The 20,629-nt window shown below is 37.5% G+C and overlaps 1 protein-coding gene across 5 annotated transcripts in view; it reads right to left on the bottom strand.

Moving 5' to 3' along the window:
• The window catches only part of LOC140739968 (phosphatidylinositol 4-phosphate 5-kinase type-1 gamma-like), a 182,552-nt gene that overhangs the window by 43,344 nt on the left and 118,579 nt on the right, over window positions 1-20,629 (bottom strand). For all 5 annotated transcript variants that reach the window (XM_073068680.1, XM_073068682.1, XM_073068685.1 and 2 more), the window contains exon 13: window positions 7,540-7,693. In XM_073068680.1, coding sequence (XP_072924781.1) covers window positions 7,540-7,693 — 154 coding nt within the window. The remainder of the gene's footprint in view (window positions 1-7,539; window positions 7,694-20,629) is intronic.

The following is a 20,629-nucleotide window of genomic DNA, read 5'->3' as shown; positions in this document are numbered from 1 at the left end:
AGTTCTTTCACTTGCTCTCAAAACCTCTCCACCTTTTGCTTCACTTTCTCCATTGATGCACCATACAACCTAACTCTTCAACCAAAAGTTTGATCAGATGCCGTAATTCGGCTTGATCAAAGATTTATTTCGTACTGCTTCTGCGAAGCATCTTGGGATGACTTATTAGATGAAGGCAGTACATAAATGGGAGTATTATTTTAAATAAAAACATCAACTAGTACAGCAGAAAATTTGTAAGTAGATTACAAAATGTTAGGTAGGTATGGGACATCACCAGCTTTCAGACATGATTGTACAGAATTTGGCCAGACTTGGGTCTTTACATATAGATATCTTAGACATCTGTAACCTTCTTGCAATCAAATAATAAACACAGGATTTTATGGGTCTTAAATAAATTATTAAATCTTGTCTCAGACATATAGGACATTTTTATATTGATAACTGTTTGCTGCATAATGTACATTATAAAGAGGTCTTAAAATGAAAGTTAATCTAGCAATAACTTCCAAGGCTACTGTGGCATTGCTGATCTACAATGAATAAACAATACATCAAATTTTTAAATTATGCTGAATTGATTTCAATAAACTTGAAATGAGCAAATACTCTTGCCAATACTACACCAACTAATTCTCCTGATTGAATTTTTACTTGGGTTCAAGACATCATTCAGAAAAATGACTGGAGTGGTGTGTGGCAAGGAAGATAAACAGTCAGCACGTGACGATGTTCCTGGTTGCCACAACATATATTTCAGTTTGGCCCAAAAAAAAATAAAAGAAAATGTCCAAAGACCAAAACTACATTGTGTTTCACCAATAATATTCCATACTGGCAATGAGTATAAACGATGTAGAATTTATACTTACATGCAATCTGATTTGAAAATGTTGCACTCAGTGTTTTTGAGATGCACTGATCAGTAGCAGATGGTAAAAACAAGGCAAGCACTTTTAGGTTTTAATAAGGTAATGTGATTTTAAATGTGTATGTGCTGTTATTACTTACCTCAATTCAGTTGAGATAAAAACTTATTTTTAAATAATCAAAAGTATACTATATTAGAGAACTCTAAGAAAAAATGAGAAAGCATCCCACATTGAATCCAAACTAAAATCCAAAAAAAATGTAATAGAAAGAAGAAACTAAGAAGTGTGAGTAGTGGGATCAGCAGAGTGCCTCCTTGGCATGTCAATCTGTTTGCATTCAGAACAATAAGAAGTGATTACCTGAGAAGACATAAGAAACTTGTTGATACAAGATGAATATTTCCTAATAAAGTTATTGGGGTGGGTTAGTGGGTATCACATCTACAGCCAACTAAATAAATAATCATAGCTCCAGCTCACACTACCATACCTATTGTTCCCCTATTGTTGCAGGGCCTGTATGCAGACTGTACAGGAGTTGCACAGGTACAGTATGCTCTCACATATGTTACCTGTGCAGTCAATTATATCTCACAGTCATTTCATTTGGATGACTGGAAGAGCAAAGAACAGAGGTGTGTGCGTGTTTAGAGGAATAGATAGGTTGCTTGTGTGAGAAGGGAGGAAATATCTCACACTATAGTGCTTGGGCGAGGGAAGAAATGGTATGGTAGGATGGACTGGGAGGAGGTGAGGTTTGGAAGTATAGTGTGGAAGTTATAGAAGTTAGATTTATATAAAGAAAAATAGCATGCGAGTTTTCTTTAGAGCTCATTTTGTAAACTGGTTGAGGTTCTCTACTCTCCCCCCATACAAAATTATTATATGCACATTATTTTTCAAAATGTATTTTTAATTCTCAACATTTGTTGGAAGCAAAGCTTAAAATTTTGGTTAGCCTGGAATTAAATCACAGGTTTGATCAGTTTGGGAAATACAGCTCTTTTCAGGTTTTTGTTGATTGCCTAATTTGCATTAAATGATAGGTTGACATGATCCGTTGTGTCTACATGTGTAATAGGTAAATTTTATTTCAGAAGTTATTCTATAAAATTAGTAATGTATTATTTTTCCTATAATTGTTACACTGCTGTGTTGCCATAAAATTTTCAATTACCTATCTATTCTCATCCTATACCTTTTGCAAATAATACACATAAAACATACGTTTAACTAGCAATATTGTTAAAAAAATGAATGATAGTTTGGCCAGATATATAGTGGCAATCCCAAAATATCCCATCTGGCCCACCTCAGCATACAGCATGAAAAATTTGGTGCAGTCCTGCTGAAAACGTATCAGCACATAAGGTAGCTATGAAAATAATACAAGTACTCTCCCCCCCCCCCCGTCGATAAAACATGAAGTAATCTGGCCAAATTGCTTTAATCCAAAGTAAAATGCAGTTGCTGGATACCAGATAGTTGAATTTAGCCAGGACACAGGCTGAAAGCATGGACTTTGCAATATGAAGCATGAAGCACTTTGATCTTCTGAAGCTCTAATTCTTGATTAGAAGATCAGAAAACATGGGATTTATTTATGAATAAATGAACAGAACTATTTGGTCTATCTAGTATAAGTTAACAAAATCTTTAGATTTGCATACATGTGTGACGAAATCTGGAAGAATAAGGAACAGTTCAGCCTCTATCATCAATATTGAAGCTACTCAGTAGGCAAACACTGCAGGGAATTCTCAGTTGAATTATACATGGTTTGTTGCATTTAAAGAGTAAAACAAGTCAAGCTTTCCAGATGAAGGAAAATTGTAATTATGTGAGAGTGAGCAGCCAGTGCCAGTGTTAGAACAGGGAGTTCAGGCTTTGGCTCATAAAGGCTTTGGCGAGTAGAGGCAATAGCTGTAGGTTTTTTTTTTGTTTAATTTTTCTTTCTTTCTTTCTTGTTGCACAGAGGTGGGGATGACAGGCAGGATAGTGGAATGTAGCAAGGCAAGGAGACCTCCAGTATCCCTGATAACTACACCTGCAAGAAGGGCACTCAACTGCAGCATCTTACAGACTGTGTTAATGAATTGGAGATTCTGTGTTAAGCTGGTACAGACCATCTCTGTGACTGCTCTGTTCCTCTCAAGAACAGGTATACTGCTTTGGAAACTGGTGAGGGGGGTGGGGAGGGGAAGAGAGGATGTGACTTAGCAAAGGAAATCCACAGCAGTCAGGTCTCCGGTACTGAGTTTGGCTCTGATGGGAAGGGGCATAAAGAGCCAAGCTGTAGGGATAGGGATTTCAATAATCAGGAGAACATACAAGAGATTTTGTGGATGAGAATGAGATTCTCAAATGGTGTGTTGACTCCTGGGCACGAGGGTCGGGGACATCTCTGATCAAGTCCACAGCATTCTTTAGTGGGAGGGTGAACAGGCAAAGGTCTTGGTCCATGTTGGTATCAATGACATGGGTAGGAAGGGTGATGAAGTCTGGCAAAGCAAGTTCAGGGAATTACTAAGTTAAGGACAGAATTTCCAAGTTGTGATCTCAGAATTGTGTAAATATAAAGTCAGAATCTAAAGGTTCAGTATGGTGGGAGTAATGTTCTGAATTGTGTATAATTCAAGGAGCATTATAGGAAAGCATATGAGCTTAGAGCATAGATCTCCATGTGATATGATGACATTGCAGCCATTAGTGAGACTTGGTAGCAAGAGGTGATGGAGTGGCAGCTCAATTTTCCAGGGTTCTACTGTTTTAGACGTGAAAGAGCGGGAGGGATTAAAGGGATGGGGTGGTATTACTATTCAGGGAAAATGTCACGGCAGTGTTCCAACAAGACAGACTGGACATCTCGCCTACTGGAGGCTATATGTGTGGAACCGAGGAAGAAGAAAGGGATGACCATGATATTGGGATTATATTATTGAGCACTCAATAGTCAGTGGGATTTAGGGGACCAAACGTGTAGAGAAATTGCAGATTGTTGCAAGAAACATAATAAGGTTATGATAGCAAGTGATTTTAACATTCCAAATATTGATCAGAACTCCCATACTGTAAAAGGGCTGGATGGGATAGAGTTGCCTAATGTGTTCAGGGAAGTTTCCTTAATGAATACAGAGGTCCCAACTAGAGCAAGTGCAATATAATATCTCCTATTGGGAATGAGGTAAGGCAGGTGACACAAGTTTGCGTAGGGGAATAATTTGCATTTCATTATCATAATGCCATTAGATTCCAGATAATTGAGAAGGTTAGATCTGGTCCTTGGGTTGAGATTCTAAATTAGAGAAAGGCCAATTTTGATTGGGACAGGCTGTTTTCTGGCAAGTGTGCTTGACATATGGGAGGCCTTCAAAAGTAAAATTTCGAGAGTACAAAGTTTACATCTTCCTGTCAGAATAAAAGAAAAGGATAACAGGTTTAGGAAATCATTGGTTTTTGAGAGACATTGAGGCCCTGATTAAGAAGGAGGAGGAGGAAATACATAGCAGGTGTAGGCAAGGAAAGAACAAATGAGGTACTTTAAAAGTACAAGAAATGCAGAGAATACTTAAGGAGGAAATCATGAGGGCTAAAAGAAGGCTTGAAGTTGCTCTAGCAGACAAGGTGAAGGAGAATCCCAAGGGCTTCTACAGAGCAAAAGGGCAGCAAGGGACACAATTAGTCCTCTTGAAGATCAGAGTAGTCATTTTTGCATGGAGCCAAAAGAAAAAGGGGAGAGATCCTAAATAGAATTTTGCATCTGTATCTACTCAGGATATGATGCAGAGTCCATAGAAGTGAGGCAAAACAACAGTGAGCTTGTGTACCATATACAGATTACAGTGGAGGAGGTGTTCGTTGTCAAAGAAATTAGGGTGGATAAATCCCCAGAGCCTAACCAGGGCACTCCCTTGGACCTTGTGGGGAGCTAGTGCAGAAATTGCAGGAGCCTGTGCAGAGATATTTAAAATGTCCTCAGCACTAAGTGAGGTTCCAGAGGATTGGAGGAGGGGACCACATATATAAGTATTTAGATAGACAGGAACTAATAGTCAGCATGGCTTTGTGCGTAGTAGGTTGTCATATCTAACCAATCTTTAAAAGTTTTGAGGAATAAAGGCAAGGCAGTGGGTGTTGTCTACATGGACTTTAACAAGGCCTTTGACAAGGTCCCGCATGGGAGGTTGGTCAGGAGGTTCAGTCACTTGGCATTCAGGATAAGGTAGTAAATTGATTAAAACATTAGCTTTGCAGAAGCCAGAGAGCGGTGGCAGATGGTTTTTTCTCTGCCTGGAGGCCTGTGAATAGTGATGTCCCACAGGGATCAAAACAGGGTCCATTGTTGTTTAATGTTTATATCACTATCTGGATGATAATGTAGTAAACTGGATATGCAAATTTGCAGATGACACCAAGATTAGGGGCATGGTGGACAGTGAGGAAGACTATCAAAGCTTGTAATGGGATCTAGTTGAGCTGGAAAAATGGGCTGAAAAAAAATGCCAGATGAAAGTTAATGCAGACAAGTGTGAGGTGTTGCCCTTTGGGAAGCCAAAACAGGGTACGACTTACACGGTGAGCGGTAGGGCTCAGATGAATGCGATGGAACAGAGGATTCTGGGAATACAGATAATTCTGTGAAAGTCACAAGTAGTAAAGAGAGCTTTTGACACATTGGCCTTTCTAAATCAAAGTATCGAGTTGAGTACTGGGGATGTTATGTTGAAGTTGTACAAGACGTTATGAGGCCTAATTTGGATTATTGAGTGTAGTTCTGGCTACCTACCTGCTGGAAAGATATTAATAAGATTGAAAAAGTGCAGAGAAAATTTACAAAGATGTTGCCAGGACCTGAGGACCTGAGTTATAGGGAAAGGTTAACTAAGTTAGGACTTTATTCCCTAGAGCAAAGGAGAATGAGTGGAGATTTGATGGAGCTATACAAAATTATGAGGGGTATAGATGAGGTAAATGCAAGCAGGCTTTTTCCACTGAGGTTGGGTATGGGTAAGACTAGAACTAGATGTCATGGGTTAAGGGTGAAAGTTGAACTGTTTAAGGGAAACATGAGGGTGAATGTCTTCACTCAGAGGGTGGTGGGAGTGTGGAACGAGCTACCAGTGGAAGTGGTAGATTTAGGTTTGATTAAGTTGTATTGAAGGCGATGGCCTGGGTGCACATTGATGGGACGAGCTAGACTAGATGGACTGAAGTTCCTGTTTCTGTGCTGTAGTTTTCTATAATTCTATGGCCTATTTATGGACTACAGAAAGCATGACTTGCTAGAAAGTGGTTGAAATAAATACCTCAATGTACCAATAATAGTGGGTTAATTAACCAAGGGCAACATTCACAAATGAGGTCAATTTGTAACTCAAGCAACATGCCATCAATAAATGTCTATCAGGAATCCATGTTCCACATGAAGAGACCAAACTGGGTTCAATATTTTCTATGCATTCTAACTTTTGTCTTGTACAAGGCCAAATTGATTTTCTTCATTATACACTTAACAGACATATTAATACATTGTCTATTTGCTCAGGCACTGACTTTTCACCACCTAGTAAAAATCTAAATAGTGAACTGTCAATAATGTAAAGATCCTTACTTCTATCTATCAAATTCTATCCTGATCCACATTAAGGGCAAGTATATCTGGTGTTGGTCTATCTCCCCAAATATGGTACCCTGGATTTATCAAATGCCTTTCCTCCAACAAATTTGATTTGGTTTGAAAAGGTACGATGTCCTCCACAATACTAACAATTGTACAAGTTGTTTTATAAATTTCAAACTTTGCAGACTAATATCCTTTATCAATACTAAATAACTTATTACGATGCAAGTAACAATAGCCTCCTAACATCAGTCACTGCAGGACTAGCATCTCAATGTATTAACAATCATTTATCCACTTCAACTTTACCCAGCTCTGAATAATTGAGACAAAATATTATAGTTCATCACCTTCTGAAGGCTGAAAATTTATAGCCATAGATTGTAATTGGCCTTTCCTAACAGGAAGCACTGAAGTGCCTCAACTCTTTTGTTCAAATATGTTTGTGCCTAGAAACATGATCTCCAACATCCAAGAAAGCAGCATCCTCTGCATAAATACTTATTTTTAGTTAACAGGTTTTACTTACTAAACTTTTCTGGACTATAGAATGCAAAATTGGATAGGTATATGGACAGGAAAGGAGTGGAGGGTTATGGGCTGAGTGCGGGTAGGTGGGACTAGGTGAGATTAAGAGTTCGGCACGGACTAGGAGGGCCGGAATGGCCTGTTTCCGTGCTGTGATTGTTATATGGTTATATGGTTATATACATGTTACAGAAACTTTCTTTTTCCATTTGTGAATGATAACTGATAAAAGTCCAAGAAAAAAAACTTTCAAATAAATAGGTTACCCACCATAAAGAGGCATGCATGTACACAAACACACACAAAAACAGCTCCAAAGGCTATCTCCAGTCTGGAAGCATAAAAATTACACAAATTGACTTGGATATTTTATCTCCTATCAATCTAGGTCTGTGCTAATAGACACTGGACCTTCATGTGATAATTAGAAGAATGTCCAAACGATTGTCTTGAAGGACTCAAGAAATTAAAAAGAGACAGAAATATTGAATAAAAAAGATAAATAATTCTTCATACCTATAACGGTGATGATGTTCTGAGCCTTCTGATGCTGACTGCTCGGTCATTGATAAAGATGTTGTTGACGACAGAGTTGTTGCTATTGAAGCTGTTGTTGCTTCCTCAAATGAAGGTGGGGTACAAGGAAGGAGATCAGGTCGGCCTAAAAACCCTTAAAAAAAAAGAGAGATTATAACAGAAGGAAGAAAATCTTTTCCCCAGGAAGCATATTTTTGTTGTAATCTAAAGTAAAACAGAATGGTGAAGAACGCTAGTCAACTTAATGCTTTGTCATGTTTTTAAATTGGTTATTTTTCATAAATTGAACTGGACAAACAAGTGTAAAATACTGCAGTTGACCCAGGTATTTGCCAGTTAACATGATTAAAGAGATGGGATATGCAGTTTTCAAAGTTCAACATCTTAGCAGGGTATGGAGTAGTTATGGTGGATTCTGGTTAATTGGGACACATCGGAACCAGTACATTTTGGCCCAATTATGCGACTACCTCAATTAGCCAAAGATCCATGAAATAGTTAAAAAGGTATAAAAACACAAACTAATTTTAACTGAGTAACAAATTATGTATTTAAATGAAATACAGAACAAATTAGATCAATACACTACAGTGGTATAAAACTATGTATCAGCTGCTACGTTATCAAAGGAGGAATTCAGCATACGCTGCTGTGATCTTTTGATTGACTGTAAATGAACAAAATCAGTGCAGACACCTCGCGGCCCAATGGTTGGGGACCACTGGTGTAGATAATGTTTGTACCTTCATACAAAGCTATTGGTGATTGCATCCTCCAAATTTTCATTCTCATTGCAACTGTCAATACCCTCAAATTTTCCATACTTCCTAACTTACTGAAATAGTGAAATCGTTTCAGTTTCACTCTCAGCCATTTTTTCGCACCTCTAAGCCAGTATGCTTGAAAAACAGATCCGAATTGCTGCTTATTTCTCACCAACTATTACAGACAAAAAAAAATCACCTTTTTTTGAACACAAACACATGCAACTGATGCTATTTAAAAACTGTTCACTCTAAGCACAATGTAGTGTCTCACAGTCACACAAGTGCACGTGACTAACAACAGTTAAAACTGTTCGGAAACAGTCTCGTACCCCAATTAAGTGGCATAGTGTCTCAAATTATTGAAAGGAATCCTGGCTATTTTCTCAATAAGTTTTTGTTCTTTAAGAGTTGTCCCAAATAAGTAGCTGCCCTGACTAACTAATGGTCCAATTAGCCCGAATCCACCATATTTTAGTTTGGAAAAATACTCTCAATTTTCAAAAACTGATACATTGGTCAAGGGAATTTTAGGCCACTAAATCAATGTACAGAATATACACCCCATGAGATGCCTCTGTCCTTCACATGCTCACCATCCTCGTTCTGCCCAGAACCCTCTGGGCAGCACCAGTCACCACCCACCCACCATGGACAGAGACTCCACGATGAGATGCCCTGCAACATTTGTAAAGGTAGATTATTATGCATTCTGAACCTTGTAAAAGCACCAGGAAATTGTTACAATGTGCTATTATCATTGTTTGCAATTTATTGTGGAACATTTTTATTATCATCGTTTGCAATTTATTGTGGAACATTTCTGTGTAATAAATAAGGATCTGCTTATGGCAATGTCAAAATAATTTCTATTCAACAATTTGAAGTTAACTAACATTGGTCTTAGGGTTATAGTACAAAAGTTTACAGAAAATAAAGAAATTGTGTATATGTGAGGCTTGCAGAGAACAACTAGTTTCTGCAAGTAGGTTTACTACACACTTCAGAAAGGGTTAAACTGGTAAACAATAATTGACATTGCTGAATGCAATGCCACACAATTATACAGACATGGCTGTATTTAATTCAATCAAAAGACAGTTGAGAGCAGATTAAAAAAAACTATCTTGACAAACCAGTTCATGGCCACCTACGGGTTCCTGGCCAATACCAAAGAAAACAGAATATTTACACAAAAATTAATGAAAAATGAAATGTATCAATTCGGCCTTGTAGATTATTTGGAAACTTTTGTTAAGATTATGAAAAAAAGCTTTCAAAATGGTTCCAAAGGTGATTAAAAGAACGTTTCCAGCTTTTTCAGGATCATGGGTACATTCCTTTAAACATGAAATCACTATTTAATAAAAGTACAGTCACACCGATGGATTATCTTTATTTGATAGATTATTATAGAGTGGTAGATTTAAGTTAGAAAACACATTATTCTTTTTGGTTTTTTTTACGATTAATTATATTAAGAAGTTTGGTTTTAGTATAGTGATTATTATTTCTTTAGAGTTTGGGTGGATCTTTTTTTTTATCCTTTATATTCAGAGTTGTCTTCTACTGATATGGGGGTAGAGTTAGTTTCATTTTTCCTTTTTCTCGGCCTATCTCTGGCTGAGATGGTCTTTTTTTTTCTTCTTGGGTGGGGGGTGGGAGGTCTTTTTCTAAATCTTATGGTTTTTATTCTAGTTTTTTTTAGTTTTTTCATTTGGGCTGATTTTGAACTACAAAAATGTCCGCTATGTCGTCACTTCTGGGTCCGCCCCTTATTTTTGTTCCTCTTCCGGGTACATGAGTTCATAATTTGGTTAACCCTTTATATACCAAAGGGTTGATTTCAGTAATATGGCTCAGAATATTAATTTTGTCTCTTGGAATACTAATGGTTTAAACCAGGCATGGGCAAACTACGGCCCGGGGGCCATATGCGGCCCATTAAGCTTTTTAATCCAGCCCGCAGAACTTGATGAAATTATATTAATAAACCTTGTTAACGTTTTTTCCCCGCAATTCTGGTGTTTTCCCAATAGATGACGCACTCTATATACATTGACCTTTGTTGAGGTGCAGCGTATTATTCCACATTTGCGCTTTACTCTTTGACCTCTCACATACGTTCTCAAAATAAAAAATGCGCTCCAGATCAAATAACGCGCTCCGCATACTGGTGCGCTGTCACTGTTCTGTCCTTGTGCTGGTCGTTGTTGAGTTTTGGCACAGGGGACAATTGAATAAGAAGGAGCAGGACAAGTAGACCTGCATCTCCTACCGTTTTTGAAATAAAGACAGTCAGGAGGAGAGTGATAATGATAATATCTTGAAGGATAACAGAATTTTCAGTGCTTTAAAATAATAACTGTTACTATTAAAAAAAGCTGTATTTTCTTCATTTAATTTTCAGTGTTTTAAAAGTCATTTCAATAAATAGCTAAATACCATGGGACTTCAAAGACAGATATTTTGTTGTAATGCATTTGTTCATTTTCAATTGAAATTAAAGCACATGTTTTCTACATATCCCATGATATTTTATTTTCTCTTATGAGGTGTATTACCAAAACACTCCGTCCATCTGCTCCTGGTCCGGCCCCCCTGTCAAATTTTAGAACCCTTTGTGGCCCACAAGTCAAAAAGTTTGCCCACCCCTGGTTTAAACCATCCGATTAAACGGAAAAAGATTTTCAAAGTATTCCAAAGACTTAATGCTCATATTATTTTTGTACAAGAAACTCATGTGAGGAAAGAGGACAAATATCGCTTTTTTAGGTTTTGGAGGGATCAACAGTATCATTCGAATTCAAATGCCAAAGTTAAGGGAGTTTCAATTTTTATTGACTCCTCTATTGCATTTGTCCAACATGATATCTTTTCGGATCCGAATGGTAGATTTTTGTTAATTACTGGCTTACTTTTCAACAAAAAGGTTGCTATGGTTAATGTTTATGCTCCAAATGTTGATTGTCCCAATTTTTTTAAGTCCTTATTTACTTCCTTACCTAATCTAAATGAATATAAGTTAATGGATGGTGACTTTAATTGTTGTTTAAATCCTTTGATGGACAAATCTTTATCTACTCAGACTTTACCTAATAAGTCAGCCACTTGTATTAACTCCTTTTTGACTGATAATGGAATTTTTGATATTTGGAGATTTCGGCATTCTAAGGACAAAGAGTTTTCATTTTTCTCACATGTTTATCATTCCTACTCGAGAATTGATTATTTTTTTAATGACTCTTGTTTTATTCCATCGGTAATTGGTTGTAATTATGATATTATAGCCATCTCTGACCATGCTCCATTAAAACTTTCTATTAAATTTACGGATACAGCTTCTAGTGCTAGACAATGGCGATTTGACTCTACCTTATTGCAAGATCCAGATTTTATTAAATTTATGAAGGAACAGATTGATTTCTTCTTTTCAACTAATTCCACGGATGATATTTCTTGCGGAACACTTTGGGACACTTTTAAAGCATATATACGTGGACAGATTATCTCCTATTCTGTTGGTCTGAGAAAACACATCAAGATGGAAACTCTTTTATTGGTTGATAAAATTAAAGAGATTGACAAGAAATATTCGATTACTCCTAGCGAGGAGCTTTACAAACAAAGGGTTGAACTTCAAATGGAACATAGTTTATTACTTACATCTTCGATTGAAAATCAATTAATGAAAACCAGATCTGATTTTTATATACATAGTGATAAATCGGGTAAACTGTTAGCTAGTCAATTGAAGAATGCTTTGGTTAAACGTCAAATTACTAAGATCCGTCAGCAGAATGGGGATCTGACAGTTAACCATGATGAGATAAATAAATCATTTCAAGATTTTTATACCTCCCTGTATCATTCCGAATTCCCTAATAATCGTAATACCATGTGTGATTTTCTTGGGAAATTGAATTTTCCAAAATTATCATCAGATGATCTTTCAATATTAGAAACTCCTATTACAGATGCAGAAATTAAAGGGGTTATTTCTTCTATGAATTCTGGGAAAGCACCAGGTCCAGATGGGTATACAGTAGAATTTTTTAAATGTTTTTCCACTACTCTTTCTCCTTGGTTTTGCAGGGTTTTTGAAGAAGCAATTAGATTGGGCAATTTGCCACAATCTTTTTACAGAGCTTCCATTTCTTTAATACTGAAGAAAGATAAAGACCCTACTGACTGTGCATCCTATAAACCAATATCTTTATTGAATGTAGATTCCAAGATCTTTTCCAAGTTACTGGCATCCAGGTTGGAGAAAGTATTACCCCAAATTATTTCGGAAGATCAAACCGGTTTTATTAAAAATCGCTATTCTTTTTTTAATGTTAGGAGATTATTGAATATTGTTTATACTCCTTCACATAGCACTTCAGAATGTGTTATTTCATTAGACACGGAGAAAGCATTTGATAGAGTTGAATGGCCATACTTATTTTATGTGCTTGAGAAGTTTAATTTTAGTCCGACATTCATTTCCTGGATTATACTGATATATCATACTCCAGTAGCCTCGGTGCTTACTAACAATCTAAGATCTCCCTTTTTTCGTTTATTTCGGGGTACTAAACAAGGTTGTCCTCTTAGTCCATTATTATTTGATATTGCTTTAGAACCCTTGGCTATTGCTATCAGAGAATCACAGAACATTTTTGGCATTAAGCGTGGGACAGATATACATAAGTTATCTTTATATGCAGATGATTTATTATTATTTATTTCTGATCCTGAGAAATCCATTCTTGCAGTTTTATCATTGTTGGTTCAATTTAGTGATTTTTCTGGGTATAAATTAAATCTTAATAAGAGTGAATTGTTTCTTTTAAATAGACAGGTTCCAATTTATGGAAATTTACCTTTTAAATTAGTTAATGACTCTTTTATTTATTTAGGGATTAAAATCACAAAAAACTATAAAGACTTATTTAAGGTTAATTTTTTACCCTTAATTGATCAAATTAAATGTTTGTTTACTAAGTGGTCACCATTATCTTTATCTTTGATAGGTCGGATTAATGCCATTAAGATGGTTATTTTACCCAAGTTTTTATATATATTTCAAGCGGTACCAATTTTTATTCCGAAATCTTTTTTTTCTAATGTTGATTCAAAAATTTCCTCATATATATGGCAGAATAAAAATCCTAGGTTAGGTAAAATACATTTACAGAAGGCAAAGAAGGAAGGTGGATTGGCATTGCCTAATTTTAGATTTTATTATTGGGCAGTTAATATCGGATATTTGATATGTTGGTTAAAGGATTGGGATATATCTTTTGGTCCCCATTGGGTGAACTTGGAAATTAATTCTGTACAAGGATTCGCATTGGGTTCTATTTTAGGGACTTCTCTTCCCTTTGCTCTTTCTAAATTGCCGAAATGAATTGACAACCCAATAGTTAAACATACTTTACGTATATGGTTTCAATTTCGGAAATTTTTTGGGTTGACTCAGTTTGTTTTAAATATTCCTATTGTATCCAATTGCTTTTTTTATCCTTCTATTATAGACCAGGCTTATTCAGCTTGGAGGACTAAAGGATTATTACGTTTTTCCGATTTATTTTTAGATAATTGTTTTATGTCTTTTGAGCAATTATCTAATAAATATAATTTGCCTAGATTTCATTTTTTTAGATATTTACAGATTAGGAATTTCTTAAATACTGTACTTCCTACTTTTCCAAATTTTGTGTCTTCAGGTATTTTGGAAAATTTGTTTGAACTAAATCCTTTTCAGAAAGGGCTAATATCAAAACTTTACAATATAATTATGAAGATACGTTCAGAGCCCTTTCATAAGACTAAAAATGATTGGGAAAGAGAACTTAACCTTATTATCCCTATTGAGAATTGGGATAAAATTCTTCAATTAGTTAATACATCATCTATATGTGCCAAACATTCATTAATACAGTTTAAAGTTGTGCATAGGGCTCATATGTCCAAGGATAAATTGGCTCGCTTTTATTCCTATATAAATCCTATTTGTGACAGATGTCATTCTGAGATAGCGTCTTTAACTCATATGTTTTGGTCGTGTCCGCTTTTGAAAAAATATTGGAAAGATATTTTTGATATTATTTCTGCGGTATTGAACATTGATTTACAACCTCATCCTATTACTGCAATTTTTGGTTTACCAATGATGGACTCACTCCATTTATCCCCTTCCACTTGTCGAATGATTGCATTTCTTACATTAATGGCTAGAAGATCTATTTTGTTGAATTGGAAAGAAATTAATCCTCCTACCGTATTTCATTGGCTTTCTCAAACTATGTTATGTTTAAATTTAGAAAAAATTAGAAGTGTGGTATTTGATACTTCTATTAAATTTATAAGATATGGAGACCTTTTATTCAATATTTTCATATGATGTAAAATGACCCTGTTCCAAGCCTATTTGTTTTTCCAGTTTTGATTGTATATATGTTGAGAGGATCGGAGTTGACGACATTGATGATTTTCTATTGTTGTGAGATATTGTAAACAGCCCTTTTTTTCTTTTCTTTTTCTCTTTTTGTTTTTTTTTCTCTATTAGCTATTAGATTATTAGATTAGTTTTTTTTGCATAATTTTTTTTCTTTTTTTCAAAAATATATATTATGATATACCTAGGTTTGACTTGTTTATTTGTATATTGTATTGTTTATGATTTGGGAATACTCATTTATATTGTAATCATTGCTTATGTATTCTCTTATGTTTAGTTTGAAAGTGTATGTTTGTAATCCCATTATCTATGTATTATTTTATTTTGCTGATATTAATAACAAGAATAAAAAGATTGAGAAAAAAAGAAAACACAGGACTAGTTTAGATATTAATAAATCCTTTTAGCAAGGAACAATGAAGTTATAGAACAAATGATCACCTCATTCCACTGAGCATTGAGTATTTGTATATTTAATTAGACTAACTCTGGGCTGCCAAAGATTTCACGTTACAGTGAAAAGAAAAACGCAAGCATAATCAAAATGACCTGCTAAGCTAACTTCAATTGAACAAAGATCTCAGAGGAGAACTTTCTAGATATTGCTCTACCTAACTGGCCTTGAACTTTTAAAACTCATTCAGTGGATTATAGCACAATTCCAAAAACAAAATGCTATAAATGATGAAATTGTGAAAAAGACATCAAAATTCTGCAAATAGTCTGTAATTCAGGCAACATCCACCACAGGAAAAATGCAATGATGACCATATGACATGGGAGTAGAATTAGCCCATTCAGCCTATTGAGTCTGCTCTGCCATTCCATCATGGCTGTTTTATTAATCCTCTCAACCACATTCTCCTGTCTTCGCTTCATAACCTTTGACACCCTCACTAATCAAGAACCTATCAACTTATGCTTTAAATATAACCAATGACTTGGCCTCCATAAGCGTCTGTGGCAAAGAATTCCAGATTCACCACCCTCCGGCTAAAGAAATTCTTTTTCATCTTTGTTCTCAAGGAACACCCCTCTATTCTGAGGCTCTGTAATCTGGTCCTAGTCTCCCTTACTATAGGAAACATTTCCACATCCACTCTGTTTAGGCCTTTATTCCACCTAAATGTAATAGGTTTTCATGACATCCCTCCTCATTCTATTAAAGTCCAGTAAGTATAGGCCCAGAACATCAAATGCTTCTCATACATTAACTTTTTCATTCCCAGAATCATTCTCATGAATCTCCTCTGGATCCTCTCCAATGCCAGCACATCTTTACTTTGATATTTATTTCTTCTACCAAAATGCATGACCTTACACTTCCCCACACTATATTCCATTTGCCACTTCTTTGCCCATTCTTCTAATCTGTTTTAGTCCTACTGGAAACACTCTGCCTTCTAAACACGATCTACCCCACCAACTTATCACCTAGACCGTGTTTCTGGCACTGAGTCTGGCCCTGTGGCCCAGAGGGGTAGGGAACTGAAGAGGGTAGCAGCAGTAACAGGGGACTCTACAGTTAGGGGGACAGATAGTGTTTCTGTGGATGCGAAAAAGAAGCACAGATGGTAGCTTGCCTCCCAGGTACCAGGCTTCGCGATGTTTCTGAATGTGTCCACAATAACCCGAAAAGGGAGTGTGAGCAGCCAGAAGTCGTGGTACACATTGGTACCAACAACATAGGTAGACATCCTAAAACCAGAATGCAGGGAGATAGGAAGGAAGTTGAGAAGCAGGACCTCAAGGGTAGTAATCTTGAGATTGCAGCCTGTGCCAGGAATAGAATGACGTGGCTGAAGAATTGGACAGGGGGCAAGAATTCAGATTTCTGGATTATTGGGACCTCTTCTAGGGCAGGTGTGACCTGTATAAAAGGGATGGGTTGCACTTGAATCCTTGCAGGCAGGTTTGCTAGAGCTGTTGGGAGTAGTTTAAACTAATATAGCAAGGGGATGGGAACCAGTACAATAGAACTGAGGATGAGCCAGCAGGTTTGCAAGTAAATGATGGGGGTAATATGAAGGACAAGCCAATGATTGAGCAGAAATGCAGACAGTGCAAAGAGTTAAGTTGTAGCACAGAGGCAAAATTCTTAAGAGTGAAGAATGGATGACTGAAGGTGATGTACTTATATACATGTAGTATTTGGAGTAAGGTGGATGAACTCGTGGCGCAATTAGAGATTGGTTGTTATGACGTTGTGGGCATCATTGAGTCACGGCTGAAAGAAGGTCATAGTTGGGAGCTAAATATCGAACGATATACTTTGTATCGAAAGGAAGGGCAGGAAGGCAAAGGCAGTGGTGTGGCTCTGTTGGTAAAAAAAATGGAATTACATATTTAGAAAAAGGTCACACAGGGTCAGGGAATGTTAAAGCTTTGTGGCTGGAGTTGAAACTGCAAGGGTAAAAAAAAACCATTATGGGAGTCATATACAGGCCTCCCAATAGTAGCCAAGATATGAGGTTGAGATTGCAAAGGAAGCTGGAAAAGGCATGTCATAAGGGTAATGTCACAATTGTAATGGGGGACTTCAATATGCAAGGAGATTGAGAAAATCAAGTTGGTGTCAGATCGCAAGAGAGGGAATTTGTTGTATGCCTATAAGATGGCTTTTTAGAGCAGCTTGTGCCTACTCAGAGAAAGGCCATCTTAGATTAGGTGTTGTGTAATAATCCAGATTTTATTAGGGAGCTTAATGTAAATGAATCCTTAGGAGACAGTGATCATAACATGATTAAATTTATACTCAAATTTGAGAGGGAGAAGCATAAGCCACATGTATCAGTATCACAATGGAATAAAGGGAATTACGGAGGCATGAGAGAGGAGCTTGCCCAGGTGGATTGGAGGAGGATACTGGCGGGGATGATGGCAGAACAGAGGAGGCTGAAGTATCTGGGAATAGTTCCCAAGGTGCAAGATAGTAATGTCCCACAGACGAAGCTGTTCACAAAATGGCAGGGGTAGGCAACTATGGCTGATGAGGTAAGTTAAGGACTGCATAAAAGCCAAGAAAAGGGCATATAATGTAGCAAAAGTGATTGGAAGTTGGATGATTGGGAAGTTTTTAAAAATCCAACAAAAGGCAACTAAAAAGCCTTAAGAAGGGAAAAGATGAAATATGAGAGCAAACTTGCCAATAATATAAAGCAGGATACTAAAAGTTTTTTCAGTTATATAAAGAGTAGAAGGGAGATGCGAATTGATATTGGACCACTGGAAAATGATGCTGGTAAGGTAGTAATGGAGGATAAAGAAATGGTGGAAGAACTTAATAAGTACTTTGCATCAGTCTTCACCGTGGAAGACTTTTGCAGTGTGCCAGAGGTTTCTGAGTTTCAGAGAGCAGGAGTGAGTGCCATTTCTATTAAAAATGAAAAAATGCTAGGCACACTGAAAGGTCTTAAGATGGATAAATCACCTGGACCAGATGGACTAAATCCTAGAGTTCTGAAAGAGGTTGCTGAAGAGACAGGAGAAGCATTGGTTATGACCTTTCAAGATTCATTTGATTCTGGCATGGTTCTGGAAAACTGGAAAATTGCAAATGTCACTCCACTCTTTACGAAGGGAGCAAGGCAAAAGAAAGGAAATTATAGGCCAGTTAGCCTAATCTCAGTGGTTGGGAAGTTGCTGGGTTCCATTATTAAGGATGAGGTTTTGGGGTACTTGGTGACTAACGATAAAATAAGTCAAAGTCAACATAGCTTCCGTGAAGGGAAATCTTGCCTGACAAATCTGTTAGAGTTCTTCGAGGAAGTAACAAGCAGGGTGGACAAACAAGAGGCAGTGGATGTCATTTACTTGGATTTCCAGAAGGCATTTGATAAGGTGCCATACGAGGCTGCTGGGCAAGATAAAATCCCGTAGCATTACAGGAAAGATACTGGCATGGATATAGGAATGGCTGACAGGCAGGAGGCAGCAAGAGGGAATAAAGGGGGCCTTTTCTGGTTTGTTGCCAGTGACTAGTGGTGTTCCTCAGGGGTCAGTATTGGGACCGCTACTTTTCACACTGTTTGCCATTATGGAATTGATGGCTTTGTGGCAAAGTTTGCAGATGATACAAAGATAGCTGGAGGAGTAGGTAGTGCTGAGGAAGCAATGCAATTGCAGAAGGACTTAGACATATTGGAAGAATGGACAAAAATGTGGCAGTGTTGGGAAATGTATGATAATGTATTTTGGTAAAAGGAATAATAGTGTGGACTATTATCTAAACGGAAAAAAGATTCAAACATCAGAGGTGCAAAGGGACTTAGAAGTCCTCGTGCAAGACTCCCAGAAGGTTAATTTACAGGTTGAGTCTGTGGTAAAGAAGGCTAATGCAATGTTGGTATTCGTTTCAAGGGGAAGAGAATATAAAGCAAGGAGATAATGCTAAGCCTTTATAAGACACTAGTCAGGCTACACTTGGAGTCAACAGTTCTGGATCCTGTATCTCCGAAAAGATGTGTTATCATTGGAGAGTGTCCAGAGGAGGTTCATGAAGATGATTCTGGGAATGAAGGCGTTAACATAACCATTCCTAATTTGTCTAATGTAAGATGACACCACGTATGGTTGCCGTGTTGCAAGCTCCGTTCCAACTTTACAGTATACTTTTAATTTCTGCGATTTCCTTCGCATTTCTCGTTCAAGTAGCAGATCAGAAATGATACTGACTCTCCTGAACATCAAGAAGTTGGCATTTACCCACTACGTGCCGCCTTTTCTATACTGAGATCCCCTATTTGCATGATCAATGGGAGACTCAACACTACACCGCCACTACCTCGGAAGCAGCATTGGAGGCAAGGGAGAAGGGCTGGTGTTGTAGGGAGGTTGAGACGGCATGCTAATCGGCTGCCACTCCCTAGCATACTCCTGGCTAATGTTCAGTCCCTGGACAATAAGCTCTGTGAACTGAGAGTCAGAATCTCCTAACAGCAGGAAACAAAGGAATGCACCATTTTGTGCTTCATGGAGACCTGGATGATGGTGGAGATACTAGATCATGCTAATGAACCCTCTGGGTTCTCCCTGTTCCGGGCAGACAGATGCAAAAACCTCTCTGGGAAGAGTAAAGCAGGTGGGATATGCTTCATGATCAATAATGCCTGATGCAATCCCCAGAACGTGCATGCCCTCAAATCCTTTTGTTCCCCGGATCTGGAGTATCTGGTGCTGCAGTGCAGACCTTTCTGGCTGCCTAGGGAGTTCACGTCTATAATTATCATAGCTGTGTATCTTCCACCACAGGCTAATACTGACCTAGCTCTCAAGGAACTGTACGAGACCATCAGCACCCTGCAGACTGCACACCCAGAGGCTGCCTTCATCGCCGGTGACTTTAATAGAGTGTCACTGACTAAAATCTCTCTGAAGTTTTGCTAACACATCCAGCTAAGCACATGGGGAGATAGCATACTCAACCACTGCTACTCTCCCTTCTGCAATGCTTACAAAGTGCTCCTCTGTCCCCCATTTGGAAAATCAGATCACTCCTCCATTTTACTGTTGACAATGTACAGGCAGAAGCTGAAACAAGAGGTGGCCATAGTTAAAACCATCCACTGTTGGTCCAATCAATCAATCTCTCCATACTGCAGGACTGCTTTGATGACATCAACTGGAATGTCTTCCATGATGAGGATGTCTCCGACTTCACGGAAGGGGTCACAAGTTTCATCTGGAAGTGTATCGAAGATGTTGTCCTCCAGAAGTCAGTCAGGGTCTTTCCAAACCAGAAACCCTGTATCAACATTTCTGTGCAAGCAGCACTTACCACGCAAGACAGAGCTTACATTGCCAAGAAGCCCAAGAAATTGCTTACAGAGCTCAAGAAATGTAGCTACGATCTACAAAG

This window comes from Hemitrygon akajei, chromosome 16, assembly GCF_048418815.1.
Source record: "Hemitrygon akajei chromosome 16, sHemAka1.3, whole genome shotgun sequence".
Classification (NCBI taxonomy): Eukaryota; Metazoa; Chordata; class Chondrichthyes; order Myliobatiformes; family Dasyatidae; genus Hemitrygon; species Hemitrygon akajei.
The sequence above is the reverse complement of the archived record's forward strand: the minus strand, read 5'-3'. Positions and strand labels throughout refer to the sequence as shown.